Below are 25,531 nucleotides of genomic sequence, written 5' to 3' on the forward strand. Positions count from 1 at the left end.
TCCAAAAGCAAAATATCAACATAAAATGATATTAATTCTACAATGTTATTAATAATTTATAAAAATTGAGTTAAACCAAAATTTATATAAAAATCGCATAAAATTAAATTTCATGCATGATATTGCACACATTAAATTAAATTTATCATACAATTTAAATACAAATCCTTTATGATGACAACTTTGGGTTTTAATTTTGTAAAAGAGACGTAATTTTACATCCACATAACTCTATATAATATGTTATATATACAACAAGTCTTAGTTTATATTAATTTTATATTATTTATGAAGTCATATGTTCAATTTATTGACTACCTGCTACATTCATATTTCTTTTAATATTGTGTTGTAATTATGATTTAAGATTATAGTTATTATTTTGAATAATATTACTTTATATTATTTATTTAAAATAAAATAATACTATTTAATAAACTTTAAAAATAAATACATAATATCATAAGAAACTAATTTATAAAAGAACTTTAAAAATATTTAATTTGTTTATTTATCTTTTATTAATAATAATACATTAATTTTAATTGGTGCAAGATTTTATCCGTATTGAAAAGTAATTAAAAATAATAAACATCATCCAAATCAAAATTAACAAAAATTTATCTTAAGGATAAAAATAATCCTTAAAAACTATTGTTCACAAACCATAATCTCCTTTAAACCCTTAAATATAAAGAAAATACGCAGGCCATCATTGGGGCAAACGATGCAATAGCTTCGGTTAGAGCAAAGCCCAAAATGGCATAACCAAATAATTGTTTAGCCAATGATGGATTTCGCGCCACGGAATGGATCAAAGAACTGAATACGTTTCCAATACCGACAGCAGCTCCCGCTGAAGCAATTGTAGCAGCTCCGGCACCCATTGATTTTGCACCTTCTAACATCTCGGGTTGAGAATTCTCGTCACGCTTTTTTTTTCATTCACAATTTTTTTTTTGTTATGGATTCCTTGTCGATTCTTCCCCTCGTTCCTTTTTTCTTGGGCTTGGCTACATACCAAGCGTGGATCCATAAAATTCCAAAATTTGTAGAAAGTAGCTACTGTTGGCCCCATTTAGAATGAGATCACAACAGATTTGATAGAGCCCATCAATTTGCTCTTTTAAGGGCTCTTCAAAAACCAAATGATTTTCTAGTTGTACCATATCTTTCTAGTTGTACCAAAACAATGGTGCCAACTGAGCCTACAAAGTTAATAATGGTAGAGTTTCACAATCTATATTCCCTCCATACTTCATAAAAAAAAAATGAAAATCTACATATGCCATCGTATATAGCAAAAATTTCAACTCTTCATCACAGGGAGTGCAAGGGATATAGGCAGAGAGAGAACACCAATGAAACACGAAGAGGCATCCCTTTTTATATCCCAAATTTTTGAGTCTCGCATTATCCCTTTGAGAATAAAAGTTATAAATCTGAAAATTTAATCGAAATATCCCTAGACATGAATGAACAAAAAGAAAATGAAGACAGCACCAAACAAACAAACGAAAATGTTCAAAATGGAAATCCTTTACGCAGTATTTTTTTCGATGATTCGGCCAATGGCTTGAGACCTTTGGCATGTTTATAGAACTCCAACAGTTCATTTGCCACATCTTGTGGATGGCATTTAATAAACACATTCAAGAATCGATTTTCTGTCATCCTCAATGCCCTCAACGTGATCGATCCTTTAATCTGCGGATAAAGCTCCATTTCCTTTAGTTTCCGAGCCAACGATATCCGCGGTTTCAATACGGTTTCGAGGTTGCTGAACAACAAAAACGGGTGCTCAAGCACCACTCTTGGAGACAGCTTCATGGTTCCCAAAACAAATGTCATGTTCCTTTGAACCTTATCAACCGAGAGTGTCAAAATAAGAGGAGAACGTCCCAAAAAACTCCAAATCTCTTCCTCCGAACACCCGAATTTCTCCAAGTTAGTCACCTTTTCACGTATTGTCTCCATCCGCGATATTCCGATGAGTGAAACTACGTACTTGTACATTTTGGAACCTTTTAAAACCCCTGTTTTCTTTATGTATTGCATCTTCTCCTCATTGAAAGAAGTCCTTGGGATCAATGTGGGACGTGAGATGAGCATAGCAATCAAATCATGTCCACTAATGCCAATCTCTTCGTACAATGCAATGACTGGTTTCATGGTATTGTGAAAATCATAGGTCAAGAGTGAAGGGTTCCTAACAAGTGCTTTACGAAGCATTTCTCGCGACCCGAACAGGTTAACGAGGAACTCAATCCGCTCGTCGAAGCAATTATTGATACGAGAACAAAAGAAACGAGGACGACAATTGACCATCTTGACAATGTCGGAACCGGTGAGTCCCAAGCTACTCAGCAAGTTGAGTTTGGATAAAAGGGGAGTAGCTTGAGCGTTGCGCAAAGAAGGTTGGCGTGAAAAGATCTTCAACAAATCGTTTTCACAGCAACCCCATTGCTTGAAAACCTCGATGGAGTCTCTCGGATGCTCTATAGCTTCTTCATTCGGGCTTTCAACTTGGTTTGGGCATATCGTCGAATAGGTGGCGGTAATTCGAAAAACAGAGTTTGATCGTGTAAAGTGGCGGTTCGATGCGAAGACAAGGAACCGAAACTTGAGTAATAGATGAAGTTTGGGGAACATGTGAGCTTTTTCAGTGTAATTTTAAGGGAAAATGTCAGGGAACAGAGTAAGCTGTAGGTGAGGTTTTTAGAGAAAAAAATGGGACAAAAGAAGAAGAGGAAGCGGAAAAAGCGCACACAGCTGAATTGATGTAATAAGGGCTTCTACTTCATGTAAGCGGGTGTAATCGGTGAACTATTCAAGTTTGATTAAAACATAATGGAATTTTTATTTTTATTTTTAAGAGTTTGAGTTTAATTTGAGACATAATTGAATTTTTCAAGTTTAAATTTGATTAAAACTCTGTTTGTTTTTTAAAGTAAGTCAACATAATATTATTCTTTTATTTCCGTAAAAGACTTTGTTCACTATAACACCCTCATATCCGCATATTTTCTCAAGTTTAACAATTTAGTCCTTGTTATTATAAAATTTCATATTTGTCCACAATTTCACTTTTACAATACTTTATGTATATTTTATCATCTCATAACACATTCATTGAACTTTTATCATGATTTCCTTATTTACATATTAATTTGTTTCACACTTAAACTTATGTATATTTTTCAATTTAGTCCCTATTGTCATGTAATTTATTTTTCACCATATAAACACTTTAATCAAATAATTCATTATAATATCTTATTTCACACAAGAAATTTTCATGCATATATCACTTCTCTTGTTTCAATTATAAATTTTACAAAGTTTACAATTTAATCCTTAACATCATGAAGATTCATCATTTACTATAATTTCACCCTAACATCTCTTTGTAATCAATTCACTACTTATCATAAATCTCAAAGGTATGTTTGTCTCATTAAAAATAACTTTTATGAAATATTTTCAAGAAATCGCCAACAATAGAAAATATTTTATACAAATATTAAACTATATCATGTAAAATATTACGTGTCATTTAATAATTAAATTAACAGTTTCAATAATGAATAGACCTAATTGATATTACATCGATAATTTGAAGATTTAATTAAAACATTTAAAAATTAATTTAAAATTAAAGACATAATTTAAGAATATTTAATACAATTAACTCTTGTATCTTATTTCTATATTTTCCTAAAAAATCTCCCTTTTCAATCACCATACTTTGGTATAGAGATATTGTAATGACCCAAAATTCACGGGCATCAGAAAAGTATGATATCGGCCTTCGTCTTAGTAGATTGAGTTATAAATAATTATTAGAAGTAATTATGAGTTTATTTGAGTGCTTAATTAGATATTAATTAGGTGAATTTAGCCTAATTTAAAGTAATTAGGAAAAGGATCAAATTGAATAAAGAATGAAAGCCTAATTATAGATTAAAAGAAAGTAAAAGGGCTAAAATGGAAATTAAGCCATTTATATGAAATGAGGCAGCATATATGCATTAAAATCTAAGATTTTATTTAAGTTATACATAAATATTATATATATAATTATTATAATTGTTAACCATTATTATGGTCTTATATTATTAATATTATTATTACTATTATTATTATTATTATTATTATTAAATAAAGTAAATAGTAGACAATTATATGGTAATAAAATATACATGTGTAATAATTTTATTTGTATATTTGTAAACTAAACACCTAAATTACTTATAATTTAAGTATGAAGATATTTTATAAATATTAATTGAATTAATTATATTATGAGATTTTATATAATAAATAAATTAAAGACATGACAAGTGTATGATGATGATAAGGTACAAATGTAATAATATTTATGTGTACAATTGTAATAAATGTAAATGATATTAAAATAAATATTTACTAATTATTATTATTAAGTTAAAGATATTTATTAAATTAAATAATTAAACTATGAGATTTTTATTTGATAAACAAATTAAATAATGACAATTGTAATAAAATCATTGGTACAAATGTAGAAATAAAGGTGTGACCAAATGTAAAATAAATATTGTTATTAAAATAGATATTTATTATAAAAAGAAACAAAAACAAAGAATAGAAACAGAATTGAGACGAGAAGCAGGAGAGAAAAACGAAAGAAAAAGGAAAGAAAAATAAAAGAGAAAATTAGGGATTTGAAGCTTGAAACTTTAATTGGTAAGTTTAATCAAGTCATTTTCTTATAAATTTGATGTTTTGGAATCCAAGAGTGAAATACTCTTGGATTTAAGTTGAAATTTTGGAAGTTAATAGATTTTTGAGTAGGGTTTATGTTGAATAAATGATGGAATTGAGGGTTTATTTGATAGAAATTTTGATTGGAATTGAATATAGGATTGAAATGTAAACTAAGCTATAAGTTTTGAGTTTTAGGGACTAAATTTAGAGAAATTCAAAATTAGGAAAATATGCTGAGATTTTAATAGTTAAATTTGAGTTTGGATGAAATTTGAATAGAAATAGAGTGTGAATTGAATTAGGAAAGTAAGTGAACTTAGTAAGGATCAAATTGAGAATAAATAAGAAATTGAATAGAAATTCGATTATTTTATCATAATTAGTGTTGTAATTAATAGTATAAATTATTATTATTTTTCGTAGCTAACAAAAAACCCGAGGCATCGGCATCAAAAGGAAAGGAGAAAGCTATCGAGGACTAAAACGGGAGATTTACGATTTGTATTACTATAATTTGAATTTATTTATTTTCAATTGTTAAATTTCAATTAAAGTACTTGGTAAGTGCAATTGAGGTGAGTATTAAAATATTGCATTGAATAAAAGTGAATGAATTGAATTGAATCGAAGTGAAATTATCTGAACTGTGTATTGATTAAAAAGTGGAAACTGAAATTGAATTGAAGTGTGATTGAATCGAAAGTGAAATTGAAATAGAAAAATGATTTGAATACCCTATTAAGTAGTCGGGCTGAGTCGGATATAGTTGGCATACCATAGGATTGGAAGAGTTCAGGGATACTTCGACCTCGAGTCGATGAGACACTGGGTGTCACTATATTTCTTCGGATAGATTCGATGAGGTACTGGGTACCAACTTACTTCGGCTTGGCCGATGAGACACTGTGTAATACCCCAAAAATTTTTACAGTAAGATATTATTTTTGATATAGTAAGAAAATAAAGTGACAAAAAGGAGAATTTTAAGTTATGACAACATTGGGAAGTATATTATGACATATTAATTCAAGAAAGGATTAAATTGTAAAGGTGAGAAAAGTTTTGTTACCCAATAGTAAATACTTAAAATCTGAGGGTTTAAAATGTAAATATGAAAAAGTTGAAGGATCAATAGTGTAAATATTTTAAGGGTGGAATAATCTAGAACCTAAGGAAAATGGATGAATTGGGACCAAATTGAATAGATGAAGAATTATGAGGGACCAAATTGTAAATTTACCAAATTAAGTGATGACTCAAGGATAGAATTTTAGAATATCCAAAGGGCAAAATGGTCAATTAGAAGAGAGAAATTTAGAAAATAATGATGATGTTAGAGATATTTTAGATTAAATAAATAAATATCAGTTTATTATATTTTGATTTTATTTTTTTTCTTAATGATATTTTATTATTTTATTTAGTGTATATATATATGTGGAAAGAAAGATGGTAGCCATCATCCCACCATTTTTTCATGCATCAACAAGAGAAGAAGAGAGAAAGAAAGAAAGTTTTACTTTCTTTACAAATTGGTCCTCACACCAAAAATTCACCATTTTCACTTAGAATTCAAAGAAATTTCCATAGCCACCAAGAGAGAAATTTGATAAGGAGACTATGGGGAGCTAGAATATCAAGTTAGATTCAAGAAATAGAGGCTGGAGGAGAGAGAAAATCAAGTTAAAGATTGAAATCAATAGAGCAAGGTAAGAACATCAAGATTTCAATATATTTTTGAGTTTGATATTATTGAAAAAGTATGAAATTGATGTTAATGTAGGGTTTTATTATATAAGGTTCTATGTTCTTGATATGTTAGTGAAGAAAAATAAGAGAAAGTGATGGGAAATACTATAGAGAAAGGGAATAAGGGTGTTATAAATTTAGTAATCAACATTTTGCACTAAAACGGTTTTGGATGAAACAGTAGGTTAACTTTGAAAATCACCATAAATCATGAAAATTGAATTATAGGATGAAAAAATATGAAATTAAATATTATTGAGTCTAGTTTCTCATAGAAGAAACGGTGTAATCAATGGAATTGTAAATTATGAGATATAATAAATTTTTGAGACAAGGTCAGAATGAATTTGAGTTCCCCTATTCTGACTTTGGAAAATCATTAAAAATTGTAAAAAAATTATTATGAGTTATAATTTATATGATTAGAATCCTTAATAAGTCTATTTTAAAAAGAAACAAACGAGAACATCATCCGAATCCTGTACAATGAGATAATTAATTTTTAGTGAAAAAGGGTCAAAACTGTCAGACAGCAGAACAGGGATGACTTTAAAGAATAAACTGTACTTATTGGCTAAACCAAAAATTATGAAAATTTTATGGTAAGAAGATATGTGAGTTTAGTTTCAGATAAAATGTACAGATCTCAATTCAGAATTCTGTAGCTTAAGATATAATTGATTTAGTGACTATAACTCAAGTGAACAGCTTGTTATGAGTAAACAAGTAAATAATGGTAATATATATATCAAGGATGTGGAATGGAGTGGAGGAGGAGGAAAATAATATATGTGAATATTCAGCTAATATGAGTTTATTTTAAAATAGCTAATTTACATGTTTTAGGTTTAAGGACTAATTTGAATAAAAGTAAAATTTTAAGGGTAATTTTTAAAAATGTAAAAATGACCAAAGTGTATGAAATGAATTGTTTTATCATTTAAATTAATAAATTGAATGAAATATTAATTTAGATCAAGATTTGGGTGGAAATTCGAGAAAAATGAAAAATTACCAAAATGTCCCTGAATTTTGATATTTCTGCAATTTAGCCCGATAAGTTCCTGTAACTTGAATTATATTCTTGATGCTTGAAATGCATGTTATTGATGAAACATTGATATATTTGATAAAAAGAAAAAAAAAATCCCGGTTGAATGGAAGGAAAATTTGATGGATCTCAGAAAAATGAATTGACAGTAAAAAGGATCTAGCCCGGACGAGTGATCCTATCCTGATATAGCCCTCCCGAAGAATATGTGTGTAAAAGATCTAGCCCGGACGAGTGATCTTGATATAACCCTCCCGAAGAATATGTGGAAAATGGATTTAGCCCGAATGGGTAATCCGAATTAGGCTTTGAATTTAGCCTGGACTGGTAATTCAGATCCAAGCTCATTAGAGTAATTGACGTTGCAGGGGATTTAGCCTGGACTGGTAATCCCGACAATACTCTATGAGTTTATATTACAGGGGATTTAGCCTGGACTGGTAATTCCGCTGTAAGAAATGAGGTTCGCGGGAGTGTGCTCTCTGAATTGAAAAATGTGCGGACACGAATATGAATTGACGGACCCGAATTTGTACACTAAAGTGTACCATTGAAAATCCATCGAAATTTTGAGAAATTTAACGGGATAAAAATAGAAAATGATAAGTACATAAAATCATGAAATTGAACTTGAAATACATAGAAATGATAATTATTTAATATACTAAAATATGAAATGGAAAATACATGTATGTGAAACTTGCCTGATAATTATGCATATTCAAGATTATGAATTGCTCTTGGAATAAATATACATTGAACTTATAAAAATTTATGGTACGTGAAATATTGTCATAATGAATTGAATAATTTATATTTAAGAAGAAACAACAAGAAAACGATATGTATCATGACATGTAAATATGAGACTATCATTGATACATTGATACAAGGAAAATTATGTGTATTAAGACGAGTAATAAATTTAAGTGAGACATGGTGAGAAAATAAGTTTGTCAATATTAAAGTACGCTAACCAATGTTGTTGCTTGAAGTTTAGGCAAGTGCCAAATTACTGTTGAATGGTAATATGTTTAATTATAGGGTGCATTGGAATGGTAAGTGCTTAGATGAAAATATAACTGAGCTTATGAAATAGTGGAAAGGTTTCAGTTATGCAATTTCTTATGAAAAAATTTGTTATGTGATACGCCCGTATGAACCCTGCACCTAATTCGGAAATAAAAAAAAATTTAAAATCTATATATATGTATATTTAGGATTCTGCGAAAAATTCCCTATGATTCCGATTTTATCCCAGTAGGTTCCTAATAAATGTTTTGGGTTTCGAGAGCCCAATAAAGGGACGCTATGATTATTTTCAGAATATGAATAATAAATGATTCAGAATTATTGAAAATGTTTAGTAAACTCCTGTAATGCCTCGTGCCCTATTCCGATGAGGGTAGGGGGTGTTACACACTGGGTGTCAACTTTGCTTCGAACTATCCGATGAGGCACTGGGTGCCATTCTGGTGTGTTTGGTTGAGTCCGTGTATCCGCCAAAGTCCGAGTCCTGTTAATAGGGGCAAATGAATGGAATAGCAAAAATCGAATGAAAATGATCGACTTTATTCATGAAATGGAAAGTGAATTGGAATTGAGAATTGAGAATGAAAAGAATGAATCAAAGATTCATGAAGAGATTTATGTTCAAAAGAAATGTTATATGATATTAAATTGATGAATAACCAAATTGAGTAGTTATTGTTGAGAAATGAAAATTAAGAATAAATTAGTTTATTTATGAATTAATTAATTATTATATAATTTGACATATTTATTTGTTATTTTACTTAAATAATTTAAATTATGGTAATACCACTGAGTAAGAAATACTCAGCGTACGGTTGTTTTCGTGCGTAGGTTGATAGAAGTCAAAGATTGCGGTTCAGCATCCAGATCAATCCCGACATCAGCAAAACTTTGGTGATGTATTTTTCCTTTAGTAAATGTGGCATGTACTTCGGTTTTATTAAAGAGTCTTGTAAGTTTTGGTTGTAAAGAATTGACCTATAATGTCTGAATGATAAATGAAATGTTAAGTTATAAAACGGTAAGTTGGTACTAAACTGAAATAGAATAAATAAAGTTTATTTATTTAAACAGTATATGCAAATATTTATTTATTTAGTAAATTAATATGTTAATGTTTAAGATATGTTTAGGTTATCTGAATATGAATTTGTATGGATTGTGAATTGGTTGCGGTTGAAATTTGTAGGGGGTTTTATGTAAAAATAAGCAGAAATGCAGTCGAAGTTTTTTTTAAAATAAAATAAAATAAATGAAGCCAATTGGTAATCAAACATATGAATTTACGATTATATTTTAATTTATTTGTTATTTAGTTATGAATTATTTATAAATTGTTAGATATGTTTGATAATGCCTTGTAACCCTGTTCCGGCGATAGTTTGGGGGTATTACAGATATTTTCAGAATAATACCCGCTAAAGACATGCAATACAAATTATCCATAAGAAATATTAATATTCCCCCAAATGCAAATGCCACCTTGGCTTTCCACAAGTAAAATTTTTTAAGTAAAATTTTTTTTATCATATTTAAAATTTGATAATGTTTTTTTTAATGGATAATAGTTTCAAGCTTAGAATTAATCTCCATAAACATAGCGACATATCTAATTATTCAAGTCATCTGGATACAAATATTGTAGGTTTATATATATATTATTTAACAAAGCATCTTCTAGCCTTCATTAGATGCTCGGGATCAAAATTTATGCCCATCAGCTCACAATCGTTGTTTGTTGCTAATATTGTTACCAAAGCTTGAAAGTGTTTGAAAATTTGTGGCTATTTTATCAATCTAATCTAAAATTTTTTAATATTTATAAAAATGACTCATGTTAAAAAATAATTATCAAAATGACCTGAAATGAACAGTAGATTAGGGTTTTGAGAACTCAATGGCTGGCACTACCTAGTGTTTTGGCCCTATGATTGCTTGATAATTGTGCCATGTTTTAAAATATTAATTTTTTTGAGTTTGGGAACCAGTGGCCGGCACCAGGGTTTTTTTTTTACATTGTATCATACCGGTATACAAAAATACCAATATTTTAAAAAAAAAGTTTTGGCCATGTAATGGTTGGCACTAGAGATATAAAAAAAAAATTGGTGCTAGCCAGTAGATGGTCGGCACTAGGTACTTTTTTTGTGTTCCAATGCAACTTTTTTTTTATTTTGGGACACTGATGGCCAGCACTAGGGAATTTAAAAAAAAATTTAGGTGCTGGCCATGTAATGTTATCTTTTTTCAATTTAATTTTTTTTCAATTCATTTCATATTTTTTCATATTAATTAGAAGTACTCTCAATATGAGGGTAATTTAAATTTTTTTCATATTTTATTTAAATTTTTTGTCAATTTAAATATCATTCCATTACAAAATTTTAAATTTCATTTAAATTAAAAAAATTTCTCATTTCATTTTTATTCTTTTTTTTGAGAGATATTTTAGGCCTGAAATGTTGAGTCAAATACTAGGGAATAGGCCTACTAGTGCCAGCCACTGACACTCCATTTCCCATGCGGGTCAGGCCTAACAAGTCCTTTCACCTTTTTTATTTTTTTCATTTTATTTATATTTTCATTTCATTTCATTTCTTCATTTTCAGTTCATTTGTATTTTCATTTCATTTACATTTCCATTTCATTAAAATTAATTTTTTCCATTTAAATTTATAATTTATTTTCATTTAAACTTTCATTCCATTTCAAAATCATCTTTTCATTTTATATTCATTTAACATTTCATTTCATTTTATATTCATTACAAATTACATTACATTTCATATTCATATTTCATTTAACATTTCATTTCATTAATTTTTTTCAATTCATTTCATATTTTTCGTATTAATTAGAAGTAGTCTCAATATCAGAATCATTTAAAACTTTTCATATTTTATTTTAATTTTTTTTTCAATTTAAATATCATTCCATTACAAAATTTTAAATTTTATTTAAATTAAACAATTTCTTATTTTATTTTTTTTAGTTTTTCATTTGGGTTTTTTAGGCTTCAAATGTTGGGTCAAATCTTAGGAAGCAGGCTTGTTGGTGCCGGCCACTAACACTCTATTTCCCAGGCTTGGCGCAGGTCTGACGCAGGCCTAGCCTAAGATGTCATTTCATTTTTTTTATCATTTCATTTCTATTTCAGTTTCATTTCTTTCATTTTATTTCATTTCATTTCCATTTTACTTAAATTATCCTTTTTTTTCCATTTAAATTTAATTTTTTCCCATTTCATTTAAATTATCTATCTTCCCATTTAAATTTAATTTCTTTCCTCATTTAATTTAAATTATCTATCTTCCCATTTTAATTTAATTTGTTTCTTATTTCATTTAAATTATCTATCTTCCCATTTTAATTTAATTTTTTCTTATTTCATTTAAATTATCTTTTTTTCCATTTTAATTTAATTTTTTCTTATTTCATTTAAATTATCTTTCTTTCCAGTTTAATTTTTTTCATTTCATTTAAATTATCTTTCTTTCCATTTTAATTTACGTTTTTCATATTAATTTTCTCTCGTTGTTATTTATTTCATTTTAATGTATTTTAAATTAAATATGTATGTATATTGTATTATATTTAATCAAATATATAATTTGAATAAAGCATATAATTTTGTATAATTTTTCATATTTTTACAATGTTTTTACAAGAACATGCGCTCAATAATATATCATTTGTCATATTCGAGTCCAACATTATGAGACGATTGGCCGAAAACATAGACACGATGTGGGCAAGTTGATCGGTTGTGTCCGGATGTTCGACACACAGTGCACAGTTTGGGTTCGCTCGTCTCCCTGACGTCCATGTCATTTCGAATTCTTGTCGATTGTAGTCAACCTTTAGGATGTCTACAGAGACTACGATCAGGCACCATCTCAAAAGCAGACGGTGGAATTTCCCAGTTTGAGACATCAGATATTACAGGAAATTCATTCCCCCATATACACAATGTGTGTTGCAACGTGTAGATCTCGTCTATGAATTGTTCAACATTTAGGTTTGCTCTCGCACACGTTGCATGAACATGCGCATACGGATATCAAAAAGTCTGAAATATCACACACTCACATCGCCTGTTTCGCATATCAACTGCGTACGACCTAGGTGGAAGACCCAAACGACAGGTGATGTACTCTTGAACTCGAAAAGTTTCCAAGTCGCGCAAATACAATTCTACGTTCATTGTTTGTGCCCTTCGACTATTTACCGCCACGGCCTTTCGCATCCTAGGCATCAATGTGACCAACCTATAGAATGGGGATTGCCAACGCCAGTTCATGGTGAGAAGAAGAGATTTTGACTGGAGAAGAGCCAACATACCCTAATTCTAAAGAGATTTAAAGGATATATGACTGTTTCATGAATCAACTTATCTTTCATTTTCGATTTCAACAAAACTGGTGAGAAGCTGCTTGCTTACAAACAAGTTGCTGTATATCCCACATCATTGGGATACAAACAGACGAGGGGAGAAGCAGCCTATAAAAGAAGCGGGCTTCAACAAAACATAGCATACCTTTCTCGGCCTTTTGGCTAAGATCAAGTGTAGTATCTGTTCTTATCAGTTTAATATCTGATACGTGGGCCATTGGCTCACATGATATTAAATTTATTTTTTGAGGGGGAGGGTCCACCACAGTAGCTTGCTACTGGGACTCTCGAGCGTCGCCCAAGCGTTGCACTATTGCTCGGGCCTGGCGCACCCCGCCCAAGTCAAATGCAAATATTAAGCAGGTTCAGGTTTTAATATGATTCCTTGTTTAGTTTTTTAACTTATTCCATGGCCTTATCTTAACTCTAGTTTTGCAAATTTTCAACTATCTGCAGTGTCGCAACGACATGAAATATTGTTTAGTTTCTGTATTTTTTAATTTTTATTTTTCTTGTAGCTACCAAGGGAAATTACATTTACCGACCAAACTGCAGCCGAATTAGATTCTATTTTGATTTACCTAAATAATATTAAAAGAAACACATAAATGGCATATTGTAAAAATTATGTATCAAAATGGTACATTCAAATGGGTAGAGGATGGTACATAGACGACACTACATTGATTTTGATACAATTTCGTTAAATAGAAAAAAGAAAAGAGTATAGGGGTGTAGTGCCTATTTGATAGGCGGCACCAGTGACCCTTATTTGATAGGCGGCATATCTAGTATTTCTCCCCTCATACTCTCCCATTCGGCTCATTTTTGTAAGGTATTATTTCGTTAAAAATAGCTATTAAGGTATGTATTTATTTTATATTTTTATTTATTCATAATTTATTTTTAATATTTGTCGAATAAAAAAGTCTATATATGTTATGTACAAAGAATATTTTATTTTCTTATGTAATTTTATTTGTTATGTGTGTTTTAGGTTGATTAGATTTATTTGACATGTTATTTTTGATTATTTATTTTTTGTAGGTAAAAGATTTATTGATATGAAATTTGAAATTTATGAGATAAATTAGGAATTAATTTATATGTTCTAATTTTTAAAATTTTATAATTGAGAATAAGAGTTTATGCTTTTAAATTTTATTTTATGTTTTTTATAAATGTTAAAATGAAATTTCCTTTGAAGTTCTATGCAAAAAAATATATCTTTTGACAATAATTAAGTTAGCATGTTACTATATATATTATATTTTAAACCATAATATTTTACTTATAATTTTAATAATTTAGTATCTAATAATTAACGAGATATTAATCTATGAAAAGTGACCGCTAATAGCAAATTTAAGTGAAAGTTCTTAATAAAATGAAAGAGAACATGAGCAAATTAGTTTTATATAAAAATTAACATCAATAGCATATAAGCAGATAACAGAAAATCATTCAGTATATAGTTCAATAATTCCCTTACAAATAAAATTTCCCAACATAAAAAAATAAAAACTCATACAACATACTAAAGAACCATTTCATCTTCACACACAATCTGATATCAAAATAAAGGAAACGGGACAAAATGGAAGGAACATTACCAATGACCAAAAAGAAAACTAACTAAACACCCTGATCGATTAGATAATCCCCAAGCCTTTCCACAATCATGTTGCATTGACCAGGTGTTACAGCCTCATCATATATCCCGATGATGAGTGCTTGGTTGGTCTTTTTCACGGTCGCACCGCCGGCACCCTGTATCAGTGATATACTTCAATCAAACCATGCTGCTGATATAGGTTCAATTAAGAAGGTATTTTACTATAAAAACATTACCTTCTTTCCTCTTATTACAGCACCCGGTTCACCTTGGATCACCATGTATTTTACACCACCGAGGAATAATCCGGTTGGTGCCAGAGAACCGGGTTCAGCAAAATCATTCATGATTGCACTTATTTCTTCAGGGGTAAACTACAAACACCATCAAGCACACAAAAAAAGAACTTTAAGAACCCTTTTTCTCTAGTCAACTGATAACGCAAAATTGAAACGTTATAAGAGGAAGAGAACCGGAGGGAAAGTGGAGCTCTGGGCCCAAACGTTGCCGTCGTGGCCGATAATTGCAGCAGCAGTTAGATGGATGGGTTGACCATCTATATCGCACATCAAGTGCTCGTCAACGTACTGCTGCCAAGACATAACTTTCTTTTGAACTTGTTTTGGGTTTTGCTAATGGGATTGCATCGGGATTTTAAAGAGAAAGAGAGGGAAAGAGAAATTTCTGTTTGGCGAGGAAGAAAGTTATGCAAGGCAGATTGCGTGAAAAATAAGCTGCGCTGGACATTGTCCAACGTGGACTAATATTATTGTATTAGATTTGCTGTCGCTCAGGGATTTATTATTATTAATTCAGTAATTAATCTTTCGTAGATCAATTAAGGGATAAATGCTAGTTACGAGTTTTAAAATGTTTCCATGCCCAAGATTAGAATCGAACTCTCAACTACTGATTAAGAAAAGCTTAATGGTTATATTATTTCGATCCATGTTTTGGTGGTAATATTGGTGAGGTTATAGGTTTAAAAATCATCAGTTAAATTGATTCATCCGATTCAAATTTTAAAAAAAATATTAAAATAAAAGTTATTTAAAGATATAAAATTTTATTCATATCAATTGCTAATCAATCAAACTTTTATCTTACTCTAAATAGATATATCCATTAGTTCAATTCGATTTTAACAGCTTTAATTTTTATATGATGGTTTATCTTTTAACAAAAGTCGAGGTAAATCCTACTTAATTGACCGAAATAATTGATATTAGTCATTCAATTACACTCGAGCCTACGTTCTCCTAATTATTATAAATAATAATGATGTTAATTGAATTAAGATTCAAATTTTTATCATGAATTTTTAGCCTTAAATCTTCCTGCAATTATGTTATATACATTTAATATGTTAAATTTGTGTAAATTAATACGTTATTAATGACTAATGTTTCTATTTTGAATGCAATTTATATATATGTATATATATTGCAAAATCAATGTTTGAACAATATCATTAATTTTCCCTTATAAAAAATATTTATATCTATATTTAAAACAACGAATTTATTTATATTTATGAAAATAATGAGTAAAACCATCTTCCCATTCATGCTCGCCACTTTGTTGTTGTCTGCCATTATTATTTATTTGTTTTTATACTTCTTTTATTTTGACTATTTCAAACAAATATCATATACGGATATTTTGGTTGACCTGATGAAAGGTTTTTTTATTGGTGTTCAAAATTTTCATGGTATTCTTTCATTGGTTGATGATGAGATACGGATAGATAGACATTTTTTGTTATTCAATCTTGCTGCTATTGTTAGTTCGTAATTAAAATTTTTTTAGTTTGTTATAAAAAAAGAGAGGAATTTATAATATTAAAAACCTTTTTATCGCGACAAATTTACTTACCATTAAAAGAAAAAGCGAAGATTGTGGCATAAATAATGGATGCTTCAAAATTATCCATGTAAGACGTGGCCTATATTGTAGATAGTTGGTCTAATAATATGCAACGTGCCTGGCATGTCTAACGGACCATTGATACTCTAATCTAGAATGCAAATCTATAATGTCTTTATGTTTCGAATTGACTCAAAATTTGATCAGACCGGTGTAACTTGATGTAAGAAAAACATATCGACGACATAGTTTTTTATATGCCAAAAAAATTTACCTTCTAATAAGAAATAAATTGAGAAATTGAGACCTTGAGAGGGCTTAGGCACAATTCGTGAAAGTTGATATCACTAACACAATTATAAAATTACGAAACAATTATTTATTTACTCGTTTTTCACTCTGCACGTTTGACATAGCATTTTGGATTAAAGTTCACTGTAAGCCTCTGTGTTATGTCAAAAAGTTTGTCTGAATACTACTAGAAGGAATATTTTAATCATGTTTAAAAAGCTGACATTTTAGTTCCTATGGTGATTGTCATTAATGGAATGCCATGGATAATAATAACTAACGTTATATTAAATCGAATTAAAAAGATTTAGTCATCTTGAAAATAAATAGAAGGAAATGATTTAATAATGTCTAGTGTAGGCCAAACTACAAATAATTTAAACACATCAATTATGTAAAAATAAAAAATAAAATCTAAAACAATTTAGGGTAAAAGCAAAGCAATGTAAACTCTAGCATGAATATCTTTTGGTGCTGAATTCTCTCTGGGTTGGAACATTTTCTCACGCTTGAAGGCCTTATATTCTTTTAAAATATTCAATCATATTAAATATATATAGTTTAATCCACTACCAAAACTAAAAGTTAAATCTCTCTAATTTGTCAGAATTTAACCCTTGAATTTTTTAAAAGAAATTGAGAGTTTAATACAATTAATAATAAATTTAAAATGTTTATTTTATTATAGAATTTCGTGCATAAAATTCCTAAACTATTGATATCCAAGTAAACAATATAACAATAAAGCTAGACAATATTTACCCAATTAAACAAACTTCTAAATTTTCTTAAAGTAAAATAATGTGATTATGATAAATTACAAGAACTAATTTTTCAAATTTCAGAAAATAGAAAGATAAAATTAAAATTAAACCATATATGCACATTATTTGTATCTTCATACATATTCTACAGATTTGGTACTGAGATAAAGAAATAGCTTCGAAATGGAATATAATTAGGGCGAAATTAGGTGAAATATATGAAGAAAATCGTTAGATGGGTATATAATAAATAATTAAAATGATATATAATAAACCAATATAATTATATATAACACTGATACTACACCCACTCAAATTTATAGAAATTCCTGCTTGGGATTATATATAAGCCCAATGTGTTTATGGACCAGTCATCTTAGGGTTTTAGAAATCCTTTTGAAAAAATCAGTTTGGTTTATAAAGATAATTGTTCAGTAATATAATAAAGAGATCCTCGACTGCATATTCAAAAATTTGTACTTGCAAAAATTAGATTATTAAAAAAATATTAAGACGATTGTTATGTCGAGTGATGATTCAATAACTTCAATAAAATTAATCACAAAAAGAATCGATGGTAAAAAGAAAGAATTATATTTAAACGTAGTCATTATAATATTCAAGATAATTACATTAAAATACTGATGTAAACTATACAAAAGATGGTTCGCACTAAAATTGGTCGGAGTGCGCCAGGCCCGAGAAATAGTGCAACACTTGGGCGACGCTCGAGATTCCCAGTAGCAAGCTACTGTGATGGACTCTCCTCCTCAAAAAATAAATTTAATATCGTGTGGACCATTGGCCCACGTATCAGATATTAAACTGATAAGAACAGATACTACACTTGATCTTAGCCAAAAGGCCGAGAAAGGTATGCTTGTATCCGTCTAAGCCCGCTTCTTTTATAAGCTGCTTTTCTCCTCATCTGTTTGTATCCCAGCGATGTGGGATATAGGCCTAATCAAAGAAGCTTCTACTCAAAACTAACAAAATTCTCTCTTATAGAAGTCCTGATTATAACTTCATGAAACAGTCGTCATTATAGGAGAAAATGTTTGTTGAAGTGGGGACAAATCTCTGCTAATTTTGCTTCTGTTTTAACTTTCGTGGGGGAGACGATGAAGAAAAGTTGAGGCTAAGAAAGAAACATAATTCTTTGCTTTTATGATTCACACTTTTTCATACACTTGGGCTTTGAGTACCATTTCGTACAATTACGTGAAATGGAAGCTACTATCATATTAGCAGTAGGTGAGAACAGTGACATACAATGCAAATCAATTTAGGTTCCAACATAGCATAATTCAACAGATAATGCATAAACCTTAAAAATCAACTGTTACATTTTTACATAAGCCCATAAATGTTTTCTAATGATTTCAACGAGAAGATTTTGGGAGTAAAAATGCAAACATATAGTATCTTGTATGGCTGACAAGGTCTGAATTAAGAAGTCCAATATTGAGGAAAGGTCAGCATTTAAACTATAATTGGTTGGTGTGCGCCAGGCCCGAGCAATAGTGCAACGCTTGGGCGACGCTCGAGAGTCCCAGTAGCAAGCTACTGCGATGGACCCTCCACCTCAAAAAATAAATTTAATATCATGTGAGCCAATGGCTCACGTATCAGATATTAAACTGATAAGAACAGATACTACACTTGATCTTAGCCAAAAGGCCGAGAAAGGTATGCTTGAAGATGTTCAAGCCCGCTTTTTTTATAGGCTGCTTCTCCCCTCGTCTGTTTGTATTCCAATGATGTGGGATATACACCAATATATTCAACAACTTGTTTGTAAGCAAGCAGCTTCTCACAAGTATTCGTAAGGGGCAAAATTCAGGTATTGTTGAAATCGAAAATGAAAGGAAGTTGATTCATGAAAGAGTCATATAATTGCGGATAGTGTTTGTTGAAGAGGGACAAACCTCTGCCATTTTTTCTTCTGCTATAACTTCATGGGTAGATGTGATGATGAAGATAAGAAGAGAATTTCAAATATAGTTCTTCGCTTTTATGGGTCAACAACACTTCATCAAAGTATCAAATCCTTGGCTTTTGGTAACATCGTCATCGTAAGTGTGCATCATATTAGCAAATGGTGAAAGCCTTACAATGCTAAAAATAGCAACGGCTCCATCTATTTAAGTGATAATAATTTTATTTTATTTTTAAATATATTTATATAAAAATTTAAAATTATATGTTACAATATACAGATCATAAAACAGGCATAAAGAATATCAAATATATATATAATTTATAAAACTAAGCTTAGCATTAATTGGTTTAAACCAATAAATTAATCTAATGATTCAAATTTAGTTAACTCAGTCTGGCTTAGTTGATTTTAAAATAATTAGTTTGAAAATTAATTTATTTGTTAAATTCAATCGGATGATCAAATAAATCTTACTAACTGATAATTTTATTTATAGTTATATAATAATTTGAAATAGTTTATACAATATAATATATCATTTATAAAACCGAATCAACCAAATGCTTACCCTAATTACTTTGCATGAAAGATGGTTGATAAGTTAAAAGATAATTTGAACCATATAATTTGGAAGTATAAAAGGAGTCGATAGACATATGTAAAAATATGACGCACAACTTACGTTATTTTCCTTTCTCTTTGATTTGGGTTTGTTGTCTACTATTTGATTTTTTTCACTATTTTTTAGTTATTTATGTAAAAAAAAGAAAAAATAGATAATTTTTCATCCTAATGTAGAAAAATTAATTATTTTAAATTAGAATGATGAGATAAAAGAGATAAAATGCATAAATTAATTCAAAATTATGCATTTTTTAAATATTTTATTTTCTTTTATTTTCTTCCATTTTTTCATCTCCCACCAATGACACATGGAAAGAAAATTATGTTTTCCATCCTTCTAATTTCCCGTACCCATTCATTTTTTTATCATTCCAATTTTCTTTTCACTCTACCAAGTAAAGCTTAAGAGACTGATCGAGTTTGAAAATCAATACTAATAAAGAAAAGGGGAGATTTCCGAGCAATGATAATGAGCTGACGAGCATAAATTCCAAACTCGAGATATGATGAACCAAATAAGCAAGTAATAATGTGAGACTAGACTTGCAAGATTTCCTATATAAACCTAAGAAACTCTGTTTCATAGAGTGGAGGAAATGTGTTTATGGATTGAGTCAAGACTTAATTCCAAATAAAAATTTTAAACTTGAGCCCGACTTACTTAGGCCTATCTAAAAAGTTCATTTTACTGTTTGAAAGCAATAAAAATATTATTTATTTATATTTAACCATAACATATATATAAACGGTTTGATGGACCACCTGACCTATGAACACTTTCACACAATTTTAAACTGGTTGCATGATCAAATTTTTATATTTAAAAATGTCATAAAGTTGATTTAATACTTTTTATGATGTTATTATTTAGACTTCAATTATTAGATCAAAATAGTAGAAAAATAAATTAATAAAAAAAACAAAAAAAAACATCTTTTTAAAAGTTTTAATAGTACAAAGACAATACAATTACAACTACAACACATGTACAAATATAAATATATGTTCGATCAATTACAATGTAAAATCCAACCAATGCAATACATAACATATGAAAAATTGGACAAAAGTTGAACTAATCTAGAAAAAATTGAACGAAACTTACATATAGTTGGGAGGAGACTGACAAAATATAATTACAAATGATGGAACTCGATGAAACTCAAACCTGAACCTTCAAAGTCGAAGATCTCAACCTTTATTAACAATACCAAAGTGTCGTTAGCTAAAAAGATCAAAAGTGTGTTTATTAACTACATTATCTTTTCACTTAATATAAAAAATTAAAAAAAAATGTTGAACATGATAAATAGATAATTACTTATCACTTAATATTGAAAATATTAAATTAATTTTATTATTAAAAATCTTATTTTTGAAATAAACTATTTATTCATTTTATTAAAAATTAAAATATTCAATGCTTTCTTTAATTTTGGATAAAAATAATAAGATTAAAATTATGAAATAAAGGTTGAGCTATACTATTGGTCTCTATACTCTTAATAAATTTAGAATTTAATCTCTTTACTTTTTGATTTTAAAATTCAGATTCAATTGTTAAAACTGTTAAAAATATTTTGTTAAGTTCAAATTAATTAATTACATAGCTATCAAATGAGTATTTATTTATAAAATTAACAACGTTAAGTTTTGATATTTAAAAATAAACAATCTAAATTTCTAAAATTAAAATATGAAAATTAAATTCATAATTACCCGTACGGTTAAATTCAGAGAAAACATAAAATGCGGCGCCTCCAGTATTTGAACCAACAGAAAAAAGAAGAAACCTGGGATAAGGATCCATTTCGAAAAGTTGTCGTGGGCTACATGCATATTGACGTGGGCGATCCAACTCGGATAAGCATCCACCACCTGTTTTTCTCTCTCAGCTCTGATGGGCACTCTCAATCTCTCTTTTCAAATACAAACCCTCTATATATCACCATCCTCACCCTCTTTCAATACCTTCACCATTTCTTTAACCACAAACAGAAAAAATCCAACTGTTCACGTTTTTCTTTGTCGATGGGAAATCCCAATGATACCCATACGAAGTTAGTTCCCGGTGCTGCCGGTTTCCTGCTCCAAGACGTTCCTCACTTTACCGATTACCTTGATCATCTCCCCGTACTTCCTCTTTCTGTTTGTATATTTAATGATTCATTAAATGGGGATATTGGAACTTTGAGTGAACTGTGTTTGTTTTGTACTTAAAAGGGTGAAATTGCATTTGCTGCCTTTATTATCTTTTAATCAGTATTAATGAACCCAGATTTTTTTTTTTGGGGGGGGGGTATGTTAATGAGTTACTGAACTTTACTTAATATGTGCTTTCTTTTATTTCTTATTTATTTGTGTTTTATTCATGTGACAGAGTTATCCGAATCCATTACAAAATAATCCAGCTTATTCAGTTGTCGAGTGAGTAAACCAAACCAAACCTTAATTAAGTTTTTTTTCATCTGCTAATCAAGATGAGTAATTTATTTGCATGCGTTTCTGTTTCACAGGCAATACTTTGTTGATGAGGATGATACCGTCACTGAGGAGGTGAATCCTTCTCTTAGTGCTTGAACTTATTAATTTTATGGGAATTTTATTTAGAAATAAAATGAGAGTACATGGAGTCTTCTCTATTTTTTAAAAATGAGTAAATTAATCCCCGTTAGATCAAATAACAAATTATTTTCTTTTAGTTAAAAATTTCATTCTTTGTAGAGTTAAAAACTGGTGTGGTTGTTATATGAGCCAGTTTTCAATAGTATAAATGGATGTTGTTTTTAATTGAAGGACCAGTTTGTTCTTTGATATAATATATAAGGATTATTTTGTTCATTTTTTAAGTAAAGGGGGCAAAATGCAATCCGACTCTTAGTACAGGGGCTCCATTATATTTTTACCTTTATTTGGAGTATGTATATATATCTATATTCCGTTAGAAACTTTGTTTTATGAAGGAATGTTCTCATTTTTGTACTTTCTTAATCAGTAGTATGGTTAACTGACACACTAGTTATTTAATCATAGATTGTTGTGCACAAGGAAAGTGCAAGAGGGGTGCATTTTCGACGCGCAGGACCTCGCCAAAAGGTACAATTGGTCATCTTGGTTCAATGCTATGGGGTTCAAAGTTATAAAATGATAAGCAATGGACAATTCACTGATTGTCACATGCTGTGTGCTTCTCAGGTGTATTTTAAATCAGATGATGTTAATGCATGCATTGTAACATGTGGTGGTCTATGTCCTGGGCTCAACACGGTCATCAGGGAAATCGTGTGTGGCCTCTATCACATGTATGGTGTCCGAAAAGTTCTTGGAATCGATGTAAGTAATTTCGATCTTTAGGCATTCAAACCTATAATAACTTGGTTTAGCATCATGTAGTAATCTCACTAGCACATATACATGATCCATATTTAGGGAGGATATAGGGGTTTTTATGCGAAGAACACTATCACCTTAACACCTAAGTTTGTCGATGATATCCATAAACGTGGCGGTACGATTCTTGGAACCTCGAGAGGAGGTCATGATTCTGTCAAGATTGTTGACCGCATTCAGGATCATGGGATCAATCAGGTGCGTTAAAGCGCTAGAGTAGAGGCTTTCATTGGAGCCTCCTCTCTGTTTTATTTGAATACATGCCAACTACATTTTGTTGGTTCTAATTATATCCTTTAGCGGTTCAGGTCTATATAATCGGAGGTGACGGGACACATAAAGGAGCAGCTGTGATTTTTGAGGTATTACCATTAGCTATTTTCTATAAATGTCAAATCATGCATGTTTTAGCTTAACTAATTTTGCTCCGGGAAGGAAATAAGGCGACGTGGTTTGAAAGTAGCTGTTGCCGGAATTCCCAAAACCATTGACAATGACATTCCGGTACTTATCATATCTATAAACTTTGTCCTTGTTACTTGATCGACAAGTTAGTTAATCTGTGAATGGCGTATTATGCGTGGTTACTGATTTTGTTTTAGGTTATTGACAAATCATTTGGTTTCGATACTGTGGTTGAGGAGGCTCAACGTGCCATTAAAGCAGCACACGTTGAATCTGAAAGTATTGGGAACGGCATTGGACTTGTAAAGCTAATGGGACGCTACTGCGGTATGAAATCGTGACCAACTGTTGCTAATAATGCTAGGTGTTTCCTAGCTTCATTTGTTCTTCGATCCTCCGCAGGTTTCATCGCGATGTATGCTACTCTTGCCAGCCGTGATGTCGATTGTTGCTTGATTCCAGAGTCACCATTCTATCTCGAAGGAAAAGGTGGACTTTATGAATATATAGGAAAACGACTCAAACAAAACGGACATATGGTCATTGTAATAGCTGAAGGAGCCGGACAGGAACTTCTTTCCGAAAGCTTGCAGTCCGTGGACCAGCAAGATGCTTCTGGTAACAAGCTTCTGCAAGATGTTGGGCTGTGGATATCTCACAAGATAAAGGTGCTACCTTCAATTGACTAACCTCTGGCTTTTTTTCGATACATGGCTACTGATTCGATATAACATCTTAGACTAAAATACTTTCTTACATATATATAGGAGCATTTTGCAAAGAAGAAAATGCCCATTAATCTTAAATATATAGGTTAATATCCTGTTCACTTTATTTTGTTTTCTTCCTCTTAAATATATGTGTGCAATATATTTGAGTTGAGAAATTTGGTTTGCAGATCCTACATACATGATCCGGGCTATTCCTAGCATTGCTTCAGATAATGTCTACTGCACCCTACTTGCTCACGGTGCAGTTCATGGAGCAATGACAGGGTATACAGGCTTCACCGTTGGTCCTGTCAATGGCAGACATGCTTACATTCCGTTCAATGTATGTTTATTAACTTCTCTGTTAGTGAACACGGTTTAATGTTAGAAACCATTAACCTCAATCCAGTGGTCAGTCCGATTATGTTTAATCATTGATTTTTGTTTGGACTACTTTTTCCTTACCAAATTTGTTTCACCAACAGCGAATCATCGAGAAACAGAACAAGGTTGTGATTACCGACAGGATGTGGGCAAGGCTGCTCTCTTCAACAAACCAGCCAAGCTTCTTGAAACCTAGAGATATAGCTGAAGCCAAGAAAGAGAAATATCCTGCGAATGGCATCTTGGATGGGAAGATTGTAAAGACAATGTCAATGAATTGACCAAAGACATGCCCTTGAAAGTTCCATCGCATAGTATACCATCACTAGATATGTAAATATTTGGCTACCATTAATGGTTCAGAAACTTTAGACGTTCCTTTGCTGTTAGACAGGCCACTGATACAAATCATAGTAATTTAACAGTGGATTACAGAAGAAATGCATTGTGTATGCCAACACTAGATATGTAAATATTTTGGCTACCATTAATGGTTCAGAAACTTTGGACGTTCCTTTGCTGTAAGACAGGCCACTGATACAAATCATAGTAATTTAACAGTGG

At 30.3% G+C, this 25,531-nt stretch overlaps 4 protein-coding genes and 3 non-coding genes across 8 annotated transcripts; 2 read left to right on the top strand and 5 right to left on the bottom strand.

Moving 5' to 3' along the window:
• Positions 1–677: 677 nt before the first annotated feature.
• On the bottom strand, positions 678–1,078 carry LOC128042581 (ATP synthase subunit 9, mitochondrial). Its single transcript, XM_052633980.1, has 2 exons — positions 1,022–1,078; positions 678–941 (listed from the first exon to the last, which is right to left on the bottom strand). The coding sequence occupies exons 1-2, from the start codon at positions 1,076–1,078 to the stop codon at positions 678–680; spliced, it is 321 nt and encodes a 106-aa protein (XP_052489940.1).
• On the bottom strand, positions 907–2,822 carry LOC105761940 (transcription termination factor MTERF9, chloroplastic). Its single transcript, XM_012579890.2, has one exon. The coding sequence runs from the start codon at positions 2,650–2,652 to the stop codon at positions 1,525–1,527; it is 1,128 nt and encodes a 375-aa protein (XP_012435344.1). The 5' UTR covers positions 2,653–2,822; the 3' UTR covers positions 907–1,524.
• Positions 2,823–13,117: 10,295 nt separating this feature from the next.
• Positions 13,118–13,313, top strand: LOC128042625 (U2 spliceosomal RNA). Its single transcript, XR_008198140.1, has one exon. It is a non-coding gene; the product is annotated as a U2 spliceosomal RNA (small nuclear RNA).
• A 1,105-nt stretch (positions 13,314–14,418) lies between these two features.
• Positions 14,419–15,333, bottom strand: LOC105761310 (profilin-3). Its single transcript, XM_012579115.2, has 3 exons — positions 15,065–15,333; positions 14,828–14,965; positions 14,419–14,746 (listed from the first exon to the last, which is right to left on the bottom strand). Exons 1-3 carry the CDS (start codon positions 15,191–15,193, stop codon positions 14,612–14,614), a joined length of 402 nt encoding a protein of 133 aa, XP_012434569.1. The 5' UTR covers positions 15,194–15,333; the 3' UTR covers positions 14,419–14,611.
• A 2,861-nt stretch (positions 15,334–18,194) lies between these two features.
• On the bottom strand, positions 18,195–18,390 carry LOC128042636 (U2 spliceosomal RNA). The gene has a single exon (XR_008198151.1). It is a non-coding gene; the product is annotated as a U2 spliceosomal RNA (small nuclear RNA).
• A 619-nt stretch (positions 18,391–19,009) lies between these two features.
• LOC128042792 (U2 spliceosomal RNA) lies at positions 19,010–19,205 on the bottom strand. The gene has a single exon (XR_008198303.1). It is a non-coding gene; the product is annotated as a U2 spliceosomal RNA (small nuclear RNA).
• Positions 19,206–21,908: 2,703 nt separating this feature from the next.
• On the top strand, positions 21,909–25,492 carry LOC105761110 (ATP-dependent 6-phosphofructokinase 6). 2 transcript variants are annotated; one of them, XM_012578844.2, is made up of 13 exons: positions 21,916–22,211; positions 22,459–22,505; positions 22,595–22,634; positions 23,112–23,174; positions 23,274–23,411; positions 23,508–23,666; positions 23,777–23,830; positions 23,904–23,972; positions 24,071–24,200; positions 24,276–24,541; positions 24,641–24,686; positions 24,772–24,926; positions 25,069–25,492. In XM_012578844.2, exons 1-13 carry the CDS (start codon positions 22,110–22,112, stop codon positions 25,246–25,248), a joined length of 1,449 nt encoding a protein of 482 aa, XP_012434298.2. In that variant the 5' UTR covers positions 21,916–22,109; the 3' UTR covers positions 25,249–25,492. The 2 variants fall into 2 exon arrangements, with proteins under 2 accessions (XP_052489514.1, XP_012434298.2); XM_052633554.1 differs by lacking the exons at positions 24,641–24,686; positions 25,069–25,492 and having other exon boundaries at positions 21,909–22,211; positions 24,772–24,920.
• The last annotated feature ends 39 nt before the right edge of the window (positions 25,493–25,531 follow it).

Source organism: Gossypium raimondii, chromosome 7 (assembly GCF_025698545.1).
Source record: "Gossypium raimondii isolate GPD5lz chromosome 7, ASM2569854v1, whole genome shotgun sequence".
NCBI lineage: Eukaryota > Viridiplantae > Streptophyta > Magnoliopsida > Malvales > Malvaceae > Gossypium > Gossypium raimondii.